General features: G+C 43.2%; 6 protein-coding genes and 2 non-coding genes across 10 annotated transcripts; 3 read left to right on the forward strand and 5 right to left on the reverse strand.

Annotated features, from left to right (window-relative positions):
• On the forward strand, positions 1-2,251 carry LOC104803093 (formin-like protein 10; the record flags this gene model as incomplete). Its single annotated transcript, XM_010526970.1, has 4 exons — positions 1-614; positions 696-895; positions 971-1,215; positions 1,304-2,251. Coding segments are annotated over 4 exons (1,779 nt in total), but the record flags the coding sequence as incomplete, so codon positions are not given.
• A 797-nt stretch (positions 2,252-3,048) lies between these two features.
• LOC104802641 (glutamate receptor 1.3-like) lies at positions 3,049-7,415 on the forward strand. Of its 2 annotated transcripts, none has more exons than XM_010526336.2 (5): positions 3,049-3,479; positions 4,299-5,581; positions 5,779-6,085; positions 6,348-6,721; positions 6,803-7,415. In XM_010526336.2, exons 1-5 carry the CDS (start codon positions 3,188-3,190, stop codon positions 7,178-7,180), a joined length of 2,634 nt encoding a protein of 877 aa, XP_010524638.1. In that variant the 5' UTR covers positions 3,049-3,187; the 3' UTR covers positions 7,181-7,415. The 2 variants fall into 2 exon arrangements, with proteins under 2 accessions (XP_010524638.1, XP_010524639.1); XM_010526337.1 differs by lacking the exon at positions 3,049-3,479 and adding an exon at positions 3,845-4,098.
• Positions 7,416-8,130: 715 nt separating this feature from the next.
• LOC104803094 (probably inactive leucine-rich repeat receptor-like protein kinase At5g48380) lies at positions 8,131-8,898 on the forward strand. The gene has a single exon (XM_010526971.1). It carries the CDS (start codon positions 8,131-8,133, stop codon positions 8,896-8,898), a length of 768 nt encoding a protein of 255 aa, XP_010525273.1.
• A 96-nt stretch (positions 8,899-8,994) lies between these two features.
• LOC104802642 (glycine oxidase) lies at positions 8,995-12,395 on the reverse strand. Of its 2 annotated transcripts, none has more exons than XM_010526338.2 (9): positions 11,995-12,395; positions 11,541-11,690; positions 11,066-11,280; positions 10,923-10,993; positions 10,637-10,799; positions 10,135-10,330; positions 9,797-9,955; positions 9,606-9,694; positions 8,995-9,328 (listed from the first exon to the last, which is right to left on the reverse strand). In XM_010526338.2, exons 1-9 carry the CDS (start codon positions 12,299-12,301, stop codon positions 9,113-9,115), a joined length of 1,566 nt encoding a protein of 521 aa, XP_010524640.1. In that variant the 5' UTR covers positions 12,302-12,395; the 3' UTR covers positions 8,995-9,112. The 2 variants fall into 2 exon arrangements, with proteins under 2 accessions (XP_010524640.1, XP_010524641.1); XM_010526339.2 differs by having other exon boundaries at positions 9,112-9,501; positions 11,995-12,393.
• Positions 12,396-12,458: 63 nt separating this feature from the next.
• Positions 12,459-12,539, reverse strand: TRNAL-CAG. The gene has a single exon. It is a non-coding gene; the product is annotated as a tRNA-Leu (tRNA).
• A 109-nt stretch (positions 12,540-12,648) lies between these two features.
• On the reverse strand, positions 12,649-15,086 carry LOC104802643 (DEAD-box ATP-dependent RNA helicase 21). The gene has a single exon (XM_010526340.2). The coding sequence runs from the start codon at positions 14,982-14,984 to the stop codon at positions 12,810-12,812; it is 2,175 nt and encodes a 724-aa protein (XP_010524642.1). The 5' UTR covers positions 14,985-15,086; the 3' UTR covers positions 12,649-12,809.
• A 74-nt stretch (positions 15,087-15,160) lies between these two features.
• On the reverse strand, positions 15,161-15,241 carry TRNAL-CAG. Its single transcript has one exon. It is a non-coding gene; the product is annotated as a tRNA-Leu (tRNA).
• Positions 15,242-15,363: 122 nt separating this feature from the next.
• LOC104802644 (fimbrin-2) lies at positions 15,364-19,161 on the reverse strand. Its single transcript, XM_010526341.1, has 14 exons — positions 18,863-19,161; positions 18,570-18,743; positions 18,124-18,365; positions 17,847-18,018; positions 17,688-17,726; positions 17,525-17,593; positions 17,297-17,413; positions 16,981-17,192; positions 16,723-16,878; positions 16,445-16,644; positions 16,191-16,348; positions 16,004-16,100; positions 15,801-15,892; positions 15,364-15,593 (listed from the first exon to the last, which is right to left on the reverse strand). Exons 1-14 carry the CDS (start codon positions 18,947-18,949, stop codon positions 15,423-15,425), a joined length of 1,986 nt encoding a protein of 661 aa, XP_010524643.1. The 5' UTR covers positions 18,950-19,161; the 3' UTR covers positions 15,364-15,422.
• Positions 19,162-19,683: the final 522 nt, after the last annotated feature.

Here is a 19,683-nt window from a genome sequence, read left to right on the forward strand (position 1 = left end):
GGCGGGTCTTCGAGAATTTTTAGCTTCTGGAACCAAAACGTGGGCTTTCCTCGGATGTCTTCGGCATCTACATCACCCGACAGAGACACGACAAGAACACCTGATGCTTATGCGCGTTCTTCCCTGTATTCTTCTGTTTCCACGTCGCCGGACGGAGTTTTCAGAAAGTTTCTCGAAGGATCGCCGCCGAAATGGAACTACTTCAATCGAAATGTGCAGTCTGTGTTGCTGTCTTCGAATTCTGCATCACCCAGAAGAGATTTTGTCATCAACTCGGACGAATCTTTTAGGAATTCGAATCCTTCTGTAGAGAATCCAGAGTTTTGTAGAAGTGTACAAAGTGAATTAGCTCCTCCTCCTCCTCGACGGCCACCGCCTCCTCCTCCGCCACAGCCGCCGTGTAGAGTGCCTGAGCCACCGCCTCTTGTCCCGCCATCGCAGCCCTTTGTGGTCCAAAAGCCTGGGAAAAGGATATCTTTCTCTGAACTACCACCGATTTCTTCTGAAACAACAGCGAAACCAAAGCCGAAGCTGAAACCTTTGCATTGGGACAAAGTTCGAGCAAATCCTTGTCAGAGAACTGCGTGGGATCATCTTGGTTCGAGCTCGTTCAAGTAAGAGACATAGAGAGTGCTACTGTTTCTTGTCTGCATCTCTTCCAATGAGATTCAAGAAGTATGTTTTTTGTGTGGCAGGTTGAACGAGGAGATGATAGAATCCTTGTTTCTTGCGAACCCTTCGGGTTCAAACGCAAAACCGAGAATCCTACGCGCTGATGATCCGATGCTAAATCGAGAAAACAGAGTTTTAGATCCGAAAAAGGCTCAGAACATCGCTATTCTTCTTAGAGCGCTTAATCTCACTACTAAGGATGTCTGTCAGGCCCTTACAGATGGTAAATTACAGTTCCCAGTTGAAGATTCTTGTCAGTTTTTCATTTTCTCAGAAACGTGCCTTTCTTTCCGATCAGGTGATTCTGATGCACTCGGGATTGAACTTCTTGAGAGTTTATCAAGAATGGCTCCGGATCAAGAAGAGGAGCGGAAGTTAAAGGAGTACAAAGATGGTTCATTGATCAGACTTGGCCCAGCCGAAAAATTTCTCAAGGAAGTGCTCGATGTGCCTCTCGGGTTCAGACGGGTTAAGGCATTGCTCTACGTGGCAAATTTTGTCTCCGAGATCGAATACCTGAAAAGGTCATTCGAAGTTATACGGGTAAAAACTGACGCCAAGGCAACATGGGATGTATAAGTTTGTATGCATTGGTAAATTGTACATCTCACGAAGCTATCGGATTTTGCAGGCTGCTTGTGAGGAACTACAGAACAGCAGAATATTCTCGAAAATTCTCGAAGCTGTCCTAAAGACGGGAAACAAGATGAATGATGGAACAAGCCGAGGTGATGCTCGTGCCTTCAAACTCGACACACTACTCAAGCTCATCGATGTCAAGGGTAGAGATGGAAGAACCACACTGTTGCATTTCGTCCTGCAGGAGATCATAAAATCGGAGGGCACCCGCCTTGCAGAAACAGGCAAAGATTTAGATCCTTCCATAAATGACGAAAAGGATGAAGCTCGACGCTGGAAACTTGGATTGCAAGTAGTCTGGAATCTAAGTTCAGAGCTGACCCATGTCAAGAAATCTGCAGCCATTGACCACTCTTCCCTGAAAACCGACATCTCAAAGCTTTCTCAAGGAATGAACGATCTAAGCGAGGTTCTGCGGGTAAGTGAGGGTGGTAATGGATCGAATGAAGGGCAGTGGCAGAAATTCAGGGAGTCAATGCGTCGGTTCTTGGAAACCGCAGTAGAGGAGATTAGGAAGATCGAGACAGAAGAAAGTTCTGCGCTTTCTGCAGTGAAGGAGATAACAGAGTACTTCCATGGAGATTCGGCGAAGGAAGAAGCTCAACCGTTTAGAATCTTCATTGTCGTGAGAGACTTTCTTGCCATACTAGGTCGAGTGTGCAAGGAGATGGGGGAAACAAGAGATCAGACAATCCTCGGCTTCTCACATTGATTTCACTTGCAGTGAAGGCCCAAGTCTGTTGTTTTAGTAAGAGATTGATTTGATCAGAGATTATGTATCGTTTTGTCTGTTGGTGAATCGATCGAACTACGTGGTCGAGAAGATGCCCAAGTCTGTTGTTTTAGTAAGAGATTGATTTGATCATGACGATGTATTCAGGAAAAACCTGTCTGGTCCGAAAGATTTCTGGTGTCAGAATCATATATATACATCCATGTATATGCGTGCGTATTTATTAACTCTCTCTCCTGGAGCTCTGTTGCAGGGTAAGCTTTCGGACCAAAGGGAGGCTTAGGTCTTTATAGAAACGTCGTCGTCCGAATTCTCGATTCCGGATTCGAGAGTTTGAGGGCATTTTGGTCTTTATGTCGTTATGATATGAGGGCGGGCCTGGTTCTTTTCAAATTTCACGTCTTCTTCCTCATATTTCAACTTTCTTGCATTCGATTCCTTGCGAATCGACGAACAAAGGGAATAAAGATCCTTTCCTTCCGAGAAATAGGACGAACTCGGTTCGATCCGAACTCGTCATTCGGTTCTTGCCGTTCCGACCTTTGATCGACGGCGTTTCTTGATCACTGAACACTGCCCGTTCATTTCTGAACTTCATTCCGAAACTTGACTGACGAAAACCTTCTTGTTTATCAGCAGCGGTCCGATCGAGGGACACAGTTTACGCCGATATTTTTCGTTTCGTTGAATTTTCCTCCACAGAAATGCAAGTTTTTCCCCCTCCTTCTCGAATCAACAAGATTCTGGGAAAGTATCGGTTTCATCTCGGAGACACTGATTGAGCTTGTTCCCTTTCCACTGCATTCACATTCGCTTGGTATTCAATGTTTGTTCCGCTGAATGGCAGGGACCAAGAGCCAAGAGCAGAGGAGCTGACCAGTTCCCACCATTCAGCAATTTCTAATTGCAGATTCCTGAATTTGACCATTCAAAGTTCATGTGCTGATGAAGAGAATCTTCAATATATTATCTGGGGGAAGCGTTGACAGAGAAGCAAAGACTGCATCAAAGTCAACCTTTCCTTGAAACAAAAAACAAATCTTTCTTACATTCTCGACCTATATTCAACGAAGTGCAGACAATGGTAGATGTTACAGTATAAATCAATGGCGGACTTCTCCACATGTCGATCGAGAACCCGTCATGGAGAAGAACAAGTGTAGGATTCTTCTCACTTGTCTTCTCTTCATCTTCATCTCGCTGGCTTCTGGGTCCGAAGCTCGTGAAAAGGACGGCGTAGATGGCGGCGGTTCGGGCAAGGAAGACGTTCGAGTCGGTCTGGTTCTTGACATGGCTTCCACGGAGGGGAAGATTGTCAAAAGCTCTGTTTCCATGGCGCTTTTAGACTTTTACAGCATTAACAGTGGCTACAGAACAAGAGTCTCTGTTTCAGTGAGAGACTCTCATGGCGAGCCTCTCCAAGCTCTGGCTTCTGGTATGTCTTTCTTTGCTGGTTTTCTTATTACAGACAACATAATGCTCGGACAAGATTGCGTGGTTCAACCAAGATTTTATTATTTGATTACAAATTGAAAAAATCAGAGGTAATATTCACATAAGTCTACACCAAAATCACTTGAAAGTGGCTAAAGTGACGGATGAGAAGGTCCAAGGAATTGTCACAAAAGCTTTGGAGGGTCTTATTGTAATTTTAAAATGTTTGGGGGTAGAAATGTTGGTTTCAGAAACATATGGGGTTGATAAGATATTTTTCTTACGAACGGAACGAGAAACCAACTACGCGGCAAAAACAAATCTGAAGAAACAGATCAGTAGAGACTGTATAGAGTAGAAAACGAATCGCAGATAGAAATTGGCCTCCAGATCAAAACCCTATCCGGAAATCAAACCAAAAAAAAAAAAACCCTAACCTGAAAATGAAACATAGGTCTCTGTAGAAGTGCTTGCAATTTTGAATTTCTTTTTCGAGATCCTGATTTCTGTAGAAGTACTTGATTTGATTGAGTCTCTCTTTATAGTTTCTCAATTATTTTGTTGGATGAGATTGATCGCTCGGAAACTGGAGTTGGTTGCTCAGAATTCGGAGGAGTTCGGTGAAATTTGAATACGATTTCTTGTTTGGATGCGCTTGTAGCTAATTTTTTGTTGGCGATTTATTGTTTTTGAGAAAAAAAATGATTTCCATTTAATGGTTTAGGGTTCTTTCCCCTTTCTAATTGACATTTGCGCGTAAAAACAAATCAAAATCGTGGTGCTTTACAATGACATTCTTGTTTATCTGTGAATGAAACAGCCGCAGATCTCCTGGAAAATGCAGAAGTGGAAGCAATCATTGGTGGGCAATCGTTGCTCGAAGCAAAGCTTTTGGCAGAGATTGGGGAGGAAGCAAAAGTTCCGGTGATTTCTCTTCACGTGTCTAGCTCGTTATTCTTGAAGAAATATAGTCACTTCATTCAAGCCACGCATGATCCTACATCCGAGGCGAAGGGCATTTCCGCTTTCATCCGTCGTTTCGGCTGGAAAAGTGTTGTTCTTGTCTATGAGGATGATAATGATGACTGGAGAGATAGCATGCAACTCTTGATGGATCAATTTCGAGAGAATGACATCCACATTGTGCATAAGATTGGATTTGCAGTCTCATCTAGGGAGAGTTATTTCTCAGAAGAGCTGCGACAACTTAAGGACTTGGGAACGAGGGTTTTTGTCGTGCATGTGTCTGAAAATCTCGCCTCTCGTCTCTTCCCATGTGCAGAGAGGTTAGGAATGATGGGAAAAGGTTATGCCTGGATCCTCACCGCGAAAACCATGAATCGTTTCCAGTACAAGGATCCTTTTGTGAAGGAGATGATGGGTGGGGTGGTAGGTTTCAGGTCTTATATTCCATTATCAGAAGATCTTTACAACTTCACCGTGAGATGGAGAAGATCGTTGCCCGTTGAAGATGTCGGAGCAGAAATAAAAGGGTTGAGCATCTCTGGCATATGGGCGCACGATATTGCTTGGAGCCTAGCGAGTGCAGCAGAGATATCAAGGCTGACAACACGTAATCGTTGTTCTAATGTTATCAATGTTGCCGAAACTAGAGCATCTTCAAACGTATCAGCTTTACTCGAGGAAATCATTCAGAGTAACTTCAAGGGTTTGAGTGGTGACATTCGATTCATCAATAAAAAGCTTTCCTCGGAAAGATACGAAATTGTAAATATCGTAGGAACGGGTGAGAGAAGAGTGGGACTCTGGACTTCCGGAAGTTTCAGCAATAGAAGAAGACATTTATCTTCTAACAATGAGCTGGAGACCATCATCTGGCCTGGAGGATCTTCTACAGTTCCGAAAGGCCGTTGTCTAGAAGATGTAAGCAAAAAAAAGCTCAGGGTTCTCGTTACCTCGAGCAATAAGTTCCCTAGACTGGTAGAGGTACATACTGATCCAATAACAGGTGTCATTACGGCCAATGGATACTGTATAGAAGTTTTCGAGACTGCCATTGCCCCTTTCAACTATGAGGTGGAGTACATACTTTGGCGTAATGGAAGTAATTACAACAATCTTGCTTATGCAGTCTATAGCCAGGTAGAGATACTTACTGACTAACAAATAACTTATCGTGAATAGCAGAGTTAGGCATTCCGTGGCATGTATTCCTGTTCAATCATTCCAAGACTGGTAAATCAAAATAATCTTTGTGAAGATTGATCAACTTCTGAAAGATAACTTCATTGGTGACTTTTTAATCTGAAACTTTTGTTGCACCTTTATTTTTTTTGCAGAAAGACAAGTATGATGCTGCTGTTGGGGACATCACGATTACCGATAACAGATCTATGTATGTTGATTTTACGTTGACGTTCACAGATATGGGTCTTGGAATGGTGGCAGTGAAGGACAAAAGCATGTGGATTTTCTTTAGGCCTCTTACCCCATGCCTTTGGCTGACTACTGCAGTTTTCTTCGTCTTGACGGGGATTATAGTCTGGCTGATAGAACAGCCTGATAATGCCGAGTTCCAGGGCTCGTGGTTCCAGCAGATTGGAACAATGCTCTGGTTCGGATTCTCTACCCTTGTGTATGCTTACAGTAAGTCCTTCGTTTACATTCCGCCTCAGATAATATTCTTTAATTTAGACATTGAAATTGTGAATATTGATTAACATAGGGAAGTTATAGTTTCTCATGAATCCGAAAGATTCATTGTGATTAGAACAGATTTCAACAGAGTTATTGCTGCTTGTCTTGGCATGTAGCTGAGAAATATTAGGGATGAGATAAAAGATAATGCGCCTTATTGCTTGCCTGTCATAAGAAGCCCAACCCTTCTCTGACTGATATGCTTTGACAGGGGAGAGGCTGCAAAAGCACTTGTCGAGATTTGTGGTTCTAGTTTGGGTCTTTGCAGTGCTTATTTTGACTTCAAACTATGCTGCAACATTGACATCAATAATGATGGTCCAACAGATACGATTAAGGTCAAGCCAGAACTACGTTGGGTTCTTCTCCGGTTCACCAATCGTAAACGTGGTTCTGAACAGTTCTTCCTTCCAGAGTCCAAGATACAGACAGTTCAGTGCATTCGATGACTACGCGAGTGCTATACGGAATGGAAATGTCTCATTTATCGTCGACGAAATTCCATACCTTCAGGTCGCCCTTGGAGAATATCCCAAAGACTTATACATGGTTCAAACAGAAATCATCACCAATGGCTTCGGTTTTGTAAGTATAGCTATATCCTCACCCCTTGCTGGCAAATTTTCGGTTCTCTTATTTACTAAGGTTATTATATATTGACTTCAGATGTTCCAGAAAGGTTCTCCTTTAGTTTGGAACGTGTCACGGGAAATCGCGAAACTAAGAAGAACAGGAAACTTGGAAGCCATGAAGAACAGGTGGTTCCAGAGACAACCTGCCTACACAGCAATGGACACATCCGACCCTCTTACCCTTTACAAGTTCCGTGGTTTGTTTATGATCACTGGAATTTCTTTTGGTTTCGCCCTCACCATTCTTCTCTCTCCCTGGCTCCAAGAGAAACGAAAATTCTTGATAAAAGTTCTCTACATATATGTCGATCAGCAACTCGGCTCCTTCAGAAGGTTCTTTGCAAGAGCTGTTCATCCTGGGCCTCCCACAACCGCAGAAATACCCAACAGGGAACCCGATACCGCAATCTAGATGGTACCCTTTACTGTCTTTTCTCTGCATATATCTATCGGGATCACGCAAGAACCGGCCATTGCAAGTACCTTTTCTGTCGGACCGGAAGAACCCTTCATTGTTACGATAGTGTTAGGTTTAGCTGTATTGTGTACAATGAATAACTGTGAGAGAGAGCTGTTATCATTAATGCAACAATCACAAATTTATGTTAAGTTTTTCTTTTCCGGAATAATACAGTGAAGTTGATAGAAAGTACCTTCTTCACATAAATTGTGTGAACCTTTGATCTCTATTTACTCTGTGGGAAGATATCAGGAAATTACTTGCATCTATAAGATTGAATGTATTCCATGGTTTCTATCACTAAGCCCTTCTAAAACAAAGACTTTGTGCTTGTTATCAATGACTTCAGAATTGTCTGCTTTCAGTTTCATATCTTTGACTATTCAAAAGAAATTGAATTCTTTATATGATCCGGAGAAGTAGGACTGCTTAAAAGTCAATAGATCTGGAAAAATAGCATGTTCTTCTGTGCGTTGACAACTGCTTGAAACTCCATGGAAGTTTCTCGACTTGTTTTGTCCTAAAGCTTGATTTATGTTCTCTGTAGACAATGGTAGGCGATGGGGTGGGGGAACAAGAGATCAGGCTATCCTTAGTGTAAAGTGAGACTTTGGTTTGGTGTAAACTGAAGTCTTGGTCAACGAGCTCCTTAGTGTAAACCGAAGACTTTGATTTTTCAAAGTCAAAGTCTTCAGTTTGGCCCGAAAGTTTCGATCTTTTACTCTTGTTTTGCAGCTAAATCTGCTTCCTTTGACTGAGTTGAGCATCATCCCCAAAGTGGTGAATTTCAACTCACCCATCTCAGATCTTTATCTGTTTCAGCTGATCTTGCACTCTTGATCATCTATTTATCAAAGATTTCGGTTTCTTTTTCGTCTGAAAATCTCTGCCACGTAGCTGCAATGGCCAAACACCGACCTTTTACGACATTGATCATGAGCACTGTTATGTGGGTGTTACTGGTTGCCGGTCTGAGCAGTTCAAGCGAGACAGACATAAGTTGCTTGATGAGCATAAAATCCCAACTTCATGATCCAAATGGGCATTTGTCCGATTGGGTATTCAACAACGAGACTGAGAATTTTATCTGCGCATTCAATGGTGTAACCTGTTGGACGCCCGATAACGACGACATCTTGGAGATCGCGCTTTCCGGTCTTGGCCTCGAGGGCGAGTTTCCTCGTGGGATGAACCAATGCTCCAACCTGCAACTTCTCGATCTTTCTCGAAACAACCTTTCCGGCACTCTTCCGCCCGACATTTCCATCAACCCATTTCTTGCTTCTCTTGACCTCTCTTTCAATCTCTTCTCTGGTGAAATCCCAACAAATCTCTCCGGTTTAACGTTCTTGGACACTCTCATGCTGAATGATAACCGGTTCACCGGTCAGATCCCTCCCCAGTTGGCTTGGCTTCAACGGCTCACACGATTCTCGGTCGCCAACAATCACCTGACGGGTCCTGTCCCGAATTTCAGCGAACCCAACGTTTCGGCTTATGCGAACAACGCCGGTTTGTGCGGATTTCCTTTGGATCCTTGTTCGGATTCATCGTCCAAGGTGGATATAATCGGGGCCGTGGTCGGAGCTGTGATCTTTGCACCCATAGGCGCTGGCTATGGCTGGATTTGTTTTCGCAGGGAAGAGAGACCAATGCAGAGGAGACGCTAGGGCAAAAACCATATGAGACATGTTTCCTCAGCTATGTTTTCATGTAATTTTATAATGTAATATATGCCGGAAATTAAAATTCCTAATATAGATCTATTAAAATTCAAATATATGATCTGTATACATTTTGGTGTTTGGTACAGAAATTTCTGATTGATTTTATTTTTTAAAATGAAAAATTACACACTATAATAACACGATACAGTTGGATAATTTAAATATAAATATTCCGAAGAAAACGATGACGACGACTCCAGAAACGAATCGGACACAACATGTTTAACCTCAAGCCGGATGAACGATGTTCTGATACGTGGGATCGATCAAATCTATCTTCTACGAGATGATAAGTGAGTCGATGATCTTCTTGCCCGAAAAGCCGGGAAAAAAATTCCTCCAGAAAGGACAAGGGCATCGAAGAGGGAAGGTTCTGCAATGCAAAAACATTAGAACATGTCACAAAGAAAAGTGCTTTCAATCCTTTGAGATGATGTACGGCCATGTCCCTCAGCAGCAGCGGCCGTGAACGGCAAATGCTGAACTATCGACGTGTAATGGATTCCCTAACACCATGTCGGAAACCATTTCCGCTGTTCCGAGAGCCTAAACATTCAAAAGAATCTTTAATGTTTTCACAGTTCGGGTCTTTTTGTTTTTCAGAAGTTACTATGTTGTCTGCTTCACAGTAAAAGATGAATCTTGCTTACCATGGAAAGTCCCCCTCCTTCATGCCCAGCTGCCAAGTACAGATTTGGTAATCCAGGCACAGCTCCTATCACTGGCTTCCCATCCGGCACTGCGATTTGGTTGACAGGTTAGGTTAGATCGTGTTCAACTGTTAATTCCGGATATTTTCAGGATCCGAAGCATAATATCCGATATAAGAAGGAGAGCTTACTGTAAGGGCGCAACCCGACTCTCACTTTCCTGTTACGGATGAAGTCTTCCAGAGGCATTTCTCTCAACTTGGGGAAGAACTCTCCTGCACGATCCCATATGCATCGGATTATAGAATCATCAGCATCGGTATTGAACCCCGCAAACTCCCGGCTGCTCCCTGAAAGTAACGAATGCCCAAATGAAGGGATAAGAAAATCATGGTTATACTACTGGTTCTTTCATGATTCCGGCCCCACCATGAGTTTAAAAAAAAAGCAATGAGAAAAAACTCGGGAAAGCTGTACAAGGAAACACGGGATTGCATATGTTGTGGGGGCAGAACCTATCGGAGTTTACCAAGAACAAGGTTTTCCATGTTGTCCATTGTGGCAGTCATAGAAATAGATAACATTCGCTCTACGTCATCGTCATCAGACCCTAGAAGTGAAGAAGGGTGACTCGGAGTTCTACTTTGATGGTCCACATAACCAGCCTCCATCAGCCCATGGTTCAAATGGAACGAATCAAAATTCTCAACCACTAGCAGATGACCCTGAAAGAAAAAGGAAGACATAATCGGTGGTTCGATCATTTCTTACCAAATCAGTCTCCAGAATTTTCACATCGGGAGATGCTATAAGAAACCAAAGCATCAAATAAAGAGACGCTTGTCCTTTTTCAACAATTATATTACCTATAATTTGTTTTTACAAAAAATCTCTATGGCTCTACATAACAATGATATGCATTTATAGAGAGTTGGAAAATCCGTATTGATTATGGATTTGGAAAGGTGGAAAGATATAATTTCCCCCCAAAAAAGGTGTTAGGATAAAACAATCAGATATGATAATCCAACCTTCCGAGGCTTCACGGGAACATCCACCGAGATATTGGAGTCTTTCAGCAATTCATGCATCAGAGATCCACTCCAGCAACCGGCAGCAACTATAATAGCCTTCTTACCATACAAGGAGGATTTTGATGTTTGAACACCATAGACCTGTTTATTCCCATCAAGCCTGAATAGAGAAGACGATAACACTTAGATATGAAATATTTATACCATACAATACCCGAAGACGAGCACATTTGACTTGCCACGTTTAGAAAATTTTCGATTGAGCTAAACAGCTTAGTACAACCTTATTAAACCTGTAACTGGTTCATGGTAGAACTCTGCGTATCTGCCTTCTGATGCTAGCTTTCTATTACCCTGAGAAACATGAGGAATAAATAACCATCAAAGAATCAAAAGAATAGTTAAAGACGCAGGACAATCTGCAACCTTCTCGATAAACACAACGGCTCGATGAGCATCTATCTGGGAATCATCGGGAAGAAACGCAGCTCCAGTATCACTATCCACAAGAAGGGCAGGTTCCTTAAGAAGTAAATCAGAGCTAGACAAATACTCGGATCTCAACCCAGCTTCAGATAGCTCGCGAACCTTCTTTTTCAAAGCAACACACTCTTCAGGGGTTCTTCCAACGAGCAAGCTTCCTGCGGATCAGAACAGCAAGCTAAGCCACATTTTTACAAGCAACACTCTGAACAAGAACCTAGCTTCAGGGGAAAGGATTGAATTCGGCTAAACTGGGGAAAGATTTGGATGAGGTCAAAGCCTAACATAACAATCAACTCATGGTCATTAGCAGGACAGGCTCACATGAAGCTCATACGCGAAGCATTTCAACGAGCTCTAGAACAGCCTATAGATGATGCATCGCGTAAAGTATAAACAAGGACAATAGCCTGAACACCTGTGTTTTTCCATCCGAGAGTCTCTTCAGGATCAAGCCCTTCATCACTTAGGCTCCTGACCAGCTTCTGCCAGAGTGCATGACTCCTCATCGCCAAATCCCATATACTGGTGCCCGGTTTCTTGTGGGTCATCCATATATATCCCTGTCCTGGACCCAAAACCAGAACACTCAATTTAATAAAAAAGGACAAATGCGCATCCTTATAAAGCCTAGCCATTTCAATTTCTCCGAAATAGCACGTAAAATGAAATCAATTGCCCAAATTCGATCAGCAGAATCCTTTGTTCAATGACTTCAAATCGATTAAGAACTAGGTAGGGAGTAGCTAAGCAGAGTATATATACACTACTGAAGCCACTTGTTCAGTTATTGATTCACTGTCTTCTCAGCAACCGGACAACATCGGAGCCAAATCAGAAAGCAAAGGGAGTAAGAAGACAGTGAAGTTTACCGGCACCGGTGGCGCCGGAGCAGGGGACGGCTTTATCGACAACAGCCACGGAAAGATCCGACCCGAGAAGGAACTGTCGGGCAATGGTCAACCCGATGATCCCGCCGCCGACAACCACAACGTCGAAGGAACGGTGAGAGGCAGCGACAAGAAGTAACTCGGAAGCGACACGTCGTATCCTCGGTGTCGGAACCAGCGATTTCGGCGCAAATTTGGCGCTGAAAAAGCTCGACCGGAGAGATAGAGAATGGGGAAGCTCGTTCTGGGGAGAAAAAAGTGTGGGAGACGAGATAGAGAAGGAAGCCATGGGCGAGAGGTTGTGGTCAACGGTGGTAAGTGGATTTGAATCACGATGGTTTAACGTTTTTTTTTTTTCTAAAGAAAGGCAAGGAGAGGGGCGGTGGTGAAGCGGCTGAGCCACCGCAGGGGCATAATTGGGTAAAAAAAATATTGAAAAAATGAAATGTCAAGAATGGGATTCGAACCCATGCCCTTTCGGACCAGTACCTGAAACTGGCGCCTTAGACCAACTCGGCCATCTTGACTTTTATGTATACAAATCGTTTAATTATAAATATAAATATAAATATAAATAAACATAAACATAAACTGAGCTAGACATTTAAAGGAAGATAGATGATTACCAAGGCAATACGATATTGAACAATGTTAATTTCATCCGAAAACTGTTCATAACCTTACAACAAAGAAAACAGCATCCAGAAGATAAAGGGTAGCTAAAATCATCGATAATGATTCTGACCTCAGATCAGAAATGACTCCATACTCTGAACGGAAGCTAACTCTCCGACGGCTTAATTTACGAAAACAGTGTCACTGCGCCTCGGGGGTCTATCGGGGACGGTTCCCGGTTTGAATTTGGAGGCTTCATGCCTTGCGAGTTCAGGGGGGACAGGGCTATTGCTCTGGACGAGCATCTGCTTGAGATCATAGAAAACATCGGTATCCTGAAGAGTCAGGAATGTTGTCGCAACACCGCTCTTGCCAGCACGTCCTGTCCGTCCGATACGGTGAGTGTACATCTCTATATTGTTAGGCATATCATAGTTGATGACATGGGCCACATCAGGTATATCAATTCCACGACCGACCACATCTGTCGCAGCAAGAACATTGTATCTCTTTGTCCTGAAACCCTCCAAACTTATTTCTCTCTGCTCCTGAGACTTCCCACCGTGCAGGGTCGTGACCCGATACCCTGCCTTGTCCAGATTCTTGGAAATAGTATCGGCATTTTTCTTAGTGTTAACAAACACAATGGCCGTCTTGTCGCCAAGCTCATCAAGCAATCTCTGCAACCTGAAAAACTTCTCGGATTCCTTCATCATAATCACATGTTGGGAAATCAAGTCAGTAGCCTTTCCAGCAGTGCCAATGGTGACCACAACCGGGTTCCTCAAGTACTTCCTAGCAAGCCGCTCAACCGCAGGAGGCATAGTGGCACTGAACATATATGTAGTTCGGTAAATCTTCTTTTCGTCGAGCTCCTCATCTTCGTTCTCGGGTTTCAAATTACTGGAAGGCATTGCATCCAATACACCCACGACCTGAGGCTCGAAACCCATATCTATCATTCTGTCAGCTTCATCAAGAACCACATAGTTGCACTGGTTCAACACGGCATAACGCCTCTCAAGGCAATCAATCAGACGACCAGGAGTGGCAATCACAATCTCACATCCTTGTGTTATCTTCAGCCCTTGTTCCTCAATGGACTGACCACCGACGATAGAGGTTACTCTAAAACCTAAGTAATGAGCAAACTTCACAGTCTCGTCCTCAATCTGCTGCGCAAGCTCGCGTGTTGGGGCCATAACCACAGCATAAGGCCCCTCGGCCTCATTCTCTTCCGTCATGGGTGGTAATCTCGAGATGTAAGCTAACATAGGAAGAACAAAAGCAGCGGTTTTACCAGAACCAGTCTCTGCAATGCCGATAACGTCACGCTGCTGCAGTCCAAGTGGTATGGCAGCCATCTGAATAGGAGATGGCTTCTTATACCCAGCTCTGTCCACGGCCTTCAACAGCTCAGAGGTCAACTTACTCTCTGCCCAGTTCCTCATGGGACGAGGAATCTTAGAACCCTTGTAGGAGATGTTGAAATCTTCCCTGAAAATCCGCCAATCCCTCTCAGTCATCTCCTCGAGCTTCTTCTCGCTCCAGTGCCTGTCAACCCTCATGTCGAACGAGTCATATGCATCGGCTGCTTGTTCACGCAGTCTCTGAGCTGCAGCCTCCTCGGGTTTCTCTTCAACGCCCTCTTTCCGACGAATCTCATCGCGCATGTCTCTCTCGTACTTAGCCGCCAATTTCTTCTGCTCACGCCTGTCCATGCCCGCGCGAAACCCTCTCCCGAACAGAAGCTGAGCTTCATGAGGGTTTTGGTAGAGAGTGTTCATATCCCTCGAAGTGTCCTCAGTGTTCTCCCAGTCGAAAGAGAAACGAAACTTCTCGCTTGGCTTGATGACTCTCTTCTTAGGCTTCTTAGATCCAAGGTACTGCTCTTTAATGGCGTCAAGCTCCTTCTCTCGCTCCCGCTCCGCCAGCTTCTCAACCCTCGCACGTTCCCGAGCCTTTGTCTCCTCCTCCCGCTCCCGGTCTCTGTTCCGCCGCTCAGACTCCCGGTCCCGCCTCTCCCTCTCCCTCTCCCGCTCACGCTCACGCTCACGCTCACGATCGCGGTCCCTATCTCTCTCCCTATCGCGGTCGCGGTCGCGGTCCCGGTCCCGGTCCCGGTCCCGTTCGCGATCACGTTCACGGTCTTCGCCGTTCTCAGTATCGTAGGCGGCAGAAGCGCCGCGGCGGAGCTGATCCTGGCGGCGGCGCTGCTCGGCGATCTGGTCCTGGCGGCGCTTGAGGGCGAGTTCCTCGCGCTGGGCCTTGGTGAGGAAAACAGGTTTGTTGAGATTGCCGGAATCGAGGGATTTGGCCGCCGCCGATCCAACTACTTCATCGATTGATCGTTTCATCGCTTCGGAATCCAAAATGGGTCGCTTGGTGAGTTGCAGGAGGGGAAATGTGCAAGAACAAAACCTAGATCTCTCCTCTCTGCTTTGTTAAAGTTTTCTATTTTTTAGTTTTTTCTTATCCTCATCGAAAAGAGCAAAAAACAGTGGGAAAAAAAAAAGAAAAAGGAAAAAAGAAATGTCAAGAATGGGATTCGAACCCATGCCCTTTCGGACCAGTACCTGAAACTGGCGCCTTAGACCAACTCGGCCATCTTGACATTTTAACGTTATAAACAAAATTTAGAATGTGTCCCGACTTCTGCTCATAACTTTTTCCATTCAAATAATGATATCATTATTCAAATGACAAAAATCGTTTTTTCAAAGAATACAATCCATGAATATAATATTATAAATTCTTAAAAATAAACACATTTGCATGAAAGATAGGAGATCATATTAATCTAAAGAAGATTCAGAAGCAGAATCATCGGTCGTTGAATTCGATGTAGTCTCCAAGTGACTTCCGGTGTCGCTGTCAGAAGATGCAGTTGGTTTGTCTTCAACAGGTTGTTTCAGATACCAATACATTATACTCGCCGTCAATGTTAGAATCATCTTCTGGTTTACCTACATACAATCACAGATTCCACACATCAAAAAATACTTCAATAATCAGTATTTGTAGAATCACTTTCTCGAAAGAAAAAAATCAAAAATTTAAATGATATTTCATTTTGGAAAGAAAAAAAGACAAATTCTAGTTCAGAATTTTCTTTCATCGTTCTATTGGTTTAAGCAATGAAAACAAGGAATAAAAAAATGAAGGAGAAATACCTCAATTATATCTTCAGGAAGCAAAAATATTGTGCACCCGAGTTTCCTAGCGATGCTGATGACGTAGGTCGCGTTCATCCTTTTCTCTTCATCTGCGTTGAGTCCCGTCGAACAATATAATCATACATACATACATATACGTATACATGTATATACACACGTGTAGAGGTGTATGTGTGTAGCGATGTGTGTATAACACTTACCAGATACTCCACCAGTGACTAGACTCCAGTTCACTGATCTCGGTTGCACTGCACTAAGCAGCTCGAGGAAAAATGTACCGGCGGACAAGCTCTTGTCCTGTGTGTATTCAAATTAACGGCATTTATACCTAACTAGTAACTAATACATTAAAATTTATTCGTACGGCCTGAACTACGAGCTTGGTACCTTAAAACTATTCATACGGCTTTGGCTCCCGTTGTTTAGCACTTTCGTGTTTGCCCACTCCAAGATATCGACGTCAGTGATTTCCTTCCCATAAGAATGGAATCTCAAGTTCCGAAGAAGTTGGAGGATGTTGCATCTCATCAGTTGCCACAAGTAAGCTGATGAATGACTCAAGTCAGCATTGCAAGAGATCGTACAATTTCGTGTTTATGTTGGAACACTGACACAGACCGAGACAGAGACAGAGACTTTACCAAGTATGAGCTTCTTGTTTCCCTGAACGATGTCGTTTCCAGCGATGTTAACCAAGGAGAACTTGAGCTGCTTCCCCAGTTTCACCACTTGGTTACAGTTTTCCACTTTCTTGAATGGCAGTTTGATTGGAGGCTTGTTTGCTACTTTCCAGTTAACAATTCCTGGGGACACCTTTTCCAGTGTCTGCAACAGTATCCACCTGCACCAACTCACCCTGCCTTAGAATCGAAAAACATATTTTCCTTTAACGCTCTGCTCGGCGCTAACGATCACTAACCCGTCTCTGAGATCTTCAAAAACATTGTTAATGTAGAGAGAACCATCAAAGCTATTGATCCAAAACCGGAATGCTTTTTCTTCTCTGGATATTTGGGTGTCGTCCGGTAGAGTTTCAAGGAAAGATATCTGTTTATTCTTGGTTGAGAGCCCATTTCTGCCACAAAAGAAAACATGGTAATTAGATTCTGCAACAAAAATTAGTATATCTTCCATTCGACATGAATCCCATGGATGTATTTAGTATGGATCTGTTTACCTGTGCTGGAAAATATGCGCAACGAAAGCAAGATTGAGATTCGGGGAACCGTCAACTATATCCTTGGCAGTCAGATATCTTCGGCAGCCCATTCTGTCTGCATGTTCGAGAACAAGCTTCGCTCTTTCAAAAGGGTTTTTGGCAACCAATGTTGATGGATTACCATGCTCTGGCGCCAATACATTTAAAAGATGAGCATAAGCTTCGGCATCCTGCAGCAAATATATCACATTGCACAAGCATGAGAACATAAGGAGTCCGCATCATCAACCAGAAATGAGTGGCAAACCAAACCAGTTGTTGATCTTTGCAGTACCTTTACATCAGACGAGAAGTTTGTGACCGTTTTCTTGTATCCAGATTTCTTTAGCTGAAAATTCATCCACCTCAATAGGATCTTTTCAGGTGGTAGACTCATCAGCTCTTCCACCTCCTGTTTATTTTAGTAGTTTGAAAAGAAGTTGAAAAGAAACAGCTGATCAACCTTGTTCCAAAGCAACATAAAACAAAATGCACCAGCTCTTCAGATAAAATGCTGTATTACCTTACTATCACCGACCAGTTCCACCAGCTGGGGAGTCTTCTTCAAGTTGAGATCCGCTAGCAATTGTATCTAGACAGCAGAACCACAAGGAAGATTGTCACAATGTCATGGAAAACAGAATCAATGATATCAAACCCGAAATCTCTTGTAAATTTATCCTTGCCTTGATGATTTGAGAAATCAACCCCAACACAAGATGACGCTGAAAATTGAAAGTAACGATCACGTTAATTATGACCCATCACCAAAATTTACAAAAATTGTGACGCAATGCCATTGCGTTAACTGTTTTTTTTTTCATGTCAATGGATTTACATCATACCCTTCCTTCGATGATATCTTGGGTTCCAATATTAACCAGAGTACATCCGATTGCCTTGGCAGAGTTGAGGCACAGCGTATGATTCTCGTTCCTCTCCCATGGATTAAGCATACTCTTGGTATTAATTGCCCGTTCATCGATCGTCCCTGGAACCGCCACGTTTATAAGCTTACTGCATTCCACCAATAAGCAACCCAGAATCTTATCATCAATAAGACAGATGAACCAAACGGGTCATCAGAACAGAACAAGCAGGTCGAAATCAAAGGATGATTACCAAAGCAGAACGCCATCTTTCGTTATCTCAAAGAGATCGTTCGAGGAGGGATTGATCGGTAAGTACTTCTTGAGAAATGCGTCTCCAGCGAGGTAGTTATTGATGTGAGCGACGTAGGAGGACTTTTCAGAATCGCTAATCGTATGCAACAAAGTGGTGGTCGCAGCCTTGAGGAACGCTGATGAGTTCTTCGCCCCGCTCCCGATAATGGCGCTGACATGCGCTTGAAGTTTCAGATAGACCTGCAAACACCAATTCAACCAAGAAAATCAAGATTCCATCTCAGGAATCTATAAAAATCTGTGTTAAGAAAAACAGGATTCGTGTCTCGTCGAATCAATCTACAACTGAACATGAGATATATATATCAGATCGGTTTATGAACACTCTGATAAGACACAGAGATCTATAGAAACGGAATCAGAGGTTTCATGAAACATACTGACCCTCAAGTAGAACTCGAAATCGACTTCTTCGTCCAAATTAGGATGGAAACTTTGGATCAGAGACGCTCTCTCTTCCTCGCTGAGGTTCTGATCTCCCACCACTTTCAATCTCGACATTCTCGACGCGAGGTCTGCCACAGTCAGCTTCCCGCTCTCCCTCCTCATGCTCGTAAACTTCCAAAAAAAAATAACAAAAACGCAATCGGATCAAAGGCTGAGGAAAAAAGAAAACGAGAGAGAACCAACGAAACCGGAAATGGAGATTTCATTCAATCATAGTGAAGGAAGCGTACATGAGATTTCAAGCTCCGAAGCTCCACTTGCGTGAACTGGTTCTGCAGCCATGGATCCGACACCAAAATCCCGACGTAGCCAGACATTTTGCCGACGAAACTCCGATCAGAAAGTCCCGATCGATGTCTGAAGACAAGAAAGATCTTCTTCCTCGTCGACTCTGAAACGCAGAAGCAGAGAACAGTACGTGGAACTTGGTGGCAATGGAGGATGTAAGAGCTGTCCAGGGAAGGGAAGGGAAGAGAGAATTCAAAAAAATTGACCAATCTGTCCTTAGCTTTTTCGGGAGCTTCTTTCATTTAAAATTTTCACGTCGCCTTTTGTCGTGTGGGTAGGAAAATGTGAGCCCATCACACTGGCCGTTGCGGGGACCACGGTGACGTTTGAATTTTATGAATTACCGGATTTACCCCTGACCCTTTGGGAGGTGTGACGATTGAGAAGGGTAAATATGGAATAACAGAGTAGTTGGACCGTCGCCTGAAAAAAACTTAAATGGAGGCAAATGTAACGGTCGTTTCGGGTCTTTAGTTATTAAAGTGGTGGATTAAATTAAAATGTTCAAACTCAGTTCACTAGAAGTGATATTTGAATTTTCCTTACTTTGACTTCGGAGTTAAAAAAATAATCTCCATATTTTATTAGTTCTGTGATAAGAGTCTCTGCATTAATGATTTATATGAAAAAGAAATGGTACAAAGTTTAAGTATATTCCATTTTATTTAAATATATATTAAAAATATGGGCATTTAAAATTTGTATTGATTTCAGTTTTATATTGGATTATGTATTATTTTTATTTCTAAAAAAATTATGGGCA

The sequence above is a fragment of the Tarenaya hassleriana genome, unplaced genomic scaffold (assembly GCF_000463585.1).
Source record: "Tarenaya hassleriana unplaced genomic scaffold, ASM46358v1 Cleome8, whole genome shotgun sequence".
NCBI classification, from domain to species: Eukaryota; Viridiplantae; Streptophyta; class Magnoliopsida; order Brassicales; family Cleomaceae; genus Tarenaya; species Tarenaya hassleriana.

Coding starts and splice junctions, on each gene's coding strand:
- LOC104802642 (XM_010526338.2), bottom strand. CDS start 12,301: ATGGCTTCCTTCTCTATCTCGTCTCCCACACTTTTTTCTCCCCAGAAC. Junction 10,994..11,065: donor CCGTTGTGTTTATCGAGAAG/GTTGCAGATTGT, acceptor CATGTTTCTCAG/GGTAATAGAAAGCTAGCATC. Junction 9,956..10,134: donor CATGGAAAACCTTGTTCTTG/GTAAACTCCGAT, acceptor CGTTACTTTCAG/GGAGCAGCCGGGAGTTTGCG.
- LOC104802643 (XM_010526340.2), bottom strand. CDS start 14,984: ATGAAACGATCAATCGATGAAGTAGTTGGATCGGCGGCGGCCAAATCC.
- LOC104803094 (XM_010526971.1), top strand. CDS start 8,131: ATGGCCAAACACCGACCTTTTACGACATTGATCATGAGCACTGTTATG.
- LOC104802641 (XM_010526336.2), top strand. CDS start 3,188: ATGGAGAAGAACAAGTGTAGGATTCTTCTCACTTGTCTTCTCTTCATC. Junction 5,582..5,778: donor CTTATGCAGTCTATAGCCAG/GTAGAGATACTT, acceptor TTTTTTTTGCAG/AAAGACAAGTATGATGCTGC. Junction 6,086..6,347: donor TACCCTTGTGTATGCTTACA/GTAAGTCCTTCG, acceptor ATGCTTTGACAG/GGGAGAGGCTGCAAAAGCAC.
- LOC104802644 (XM_010526341.1), bottom strand. CDS start 18,949: ATGTCTGGCTACGTCGGGATTTTGGTGTCGGATCCATGGCTGCAGAAC. Junction 17,727..17,846: donor AAGATATCATCGAAGGAAGG/GTATGATGTAAA, acceptor TTCAATTTTCAG/CGTCATCTTGTGTTGGGGTT. Junction 15,594..15,800: donor TTCCTGAAGATATAATTGAG/GTATTTCTCCTT, acceptor GATTGTATGTAG/GTAAACCAGAAGATGATTCT.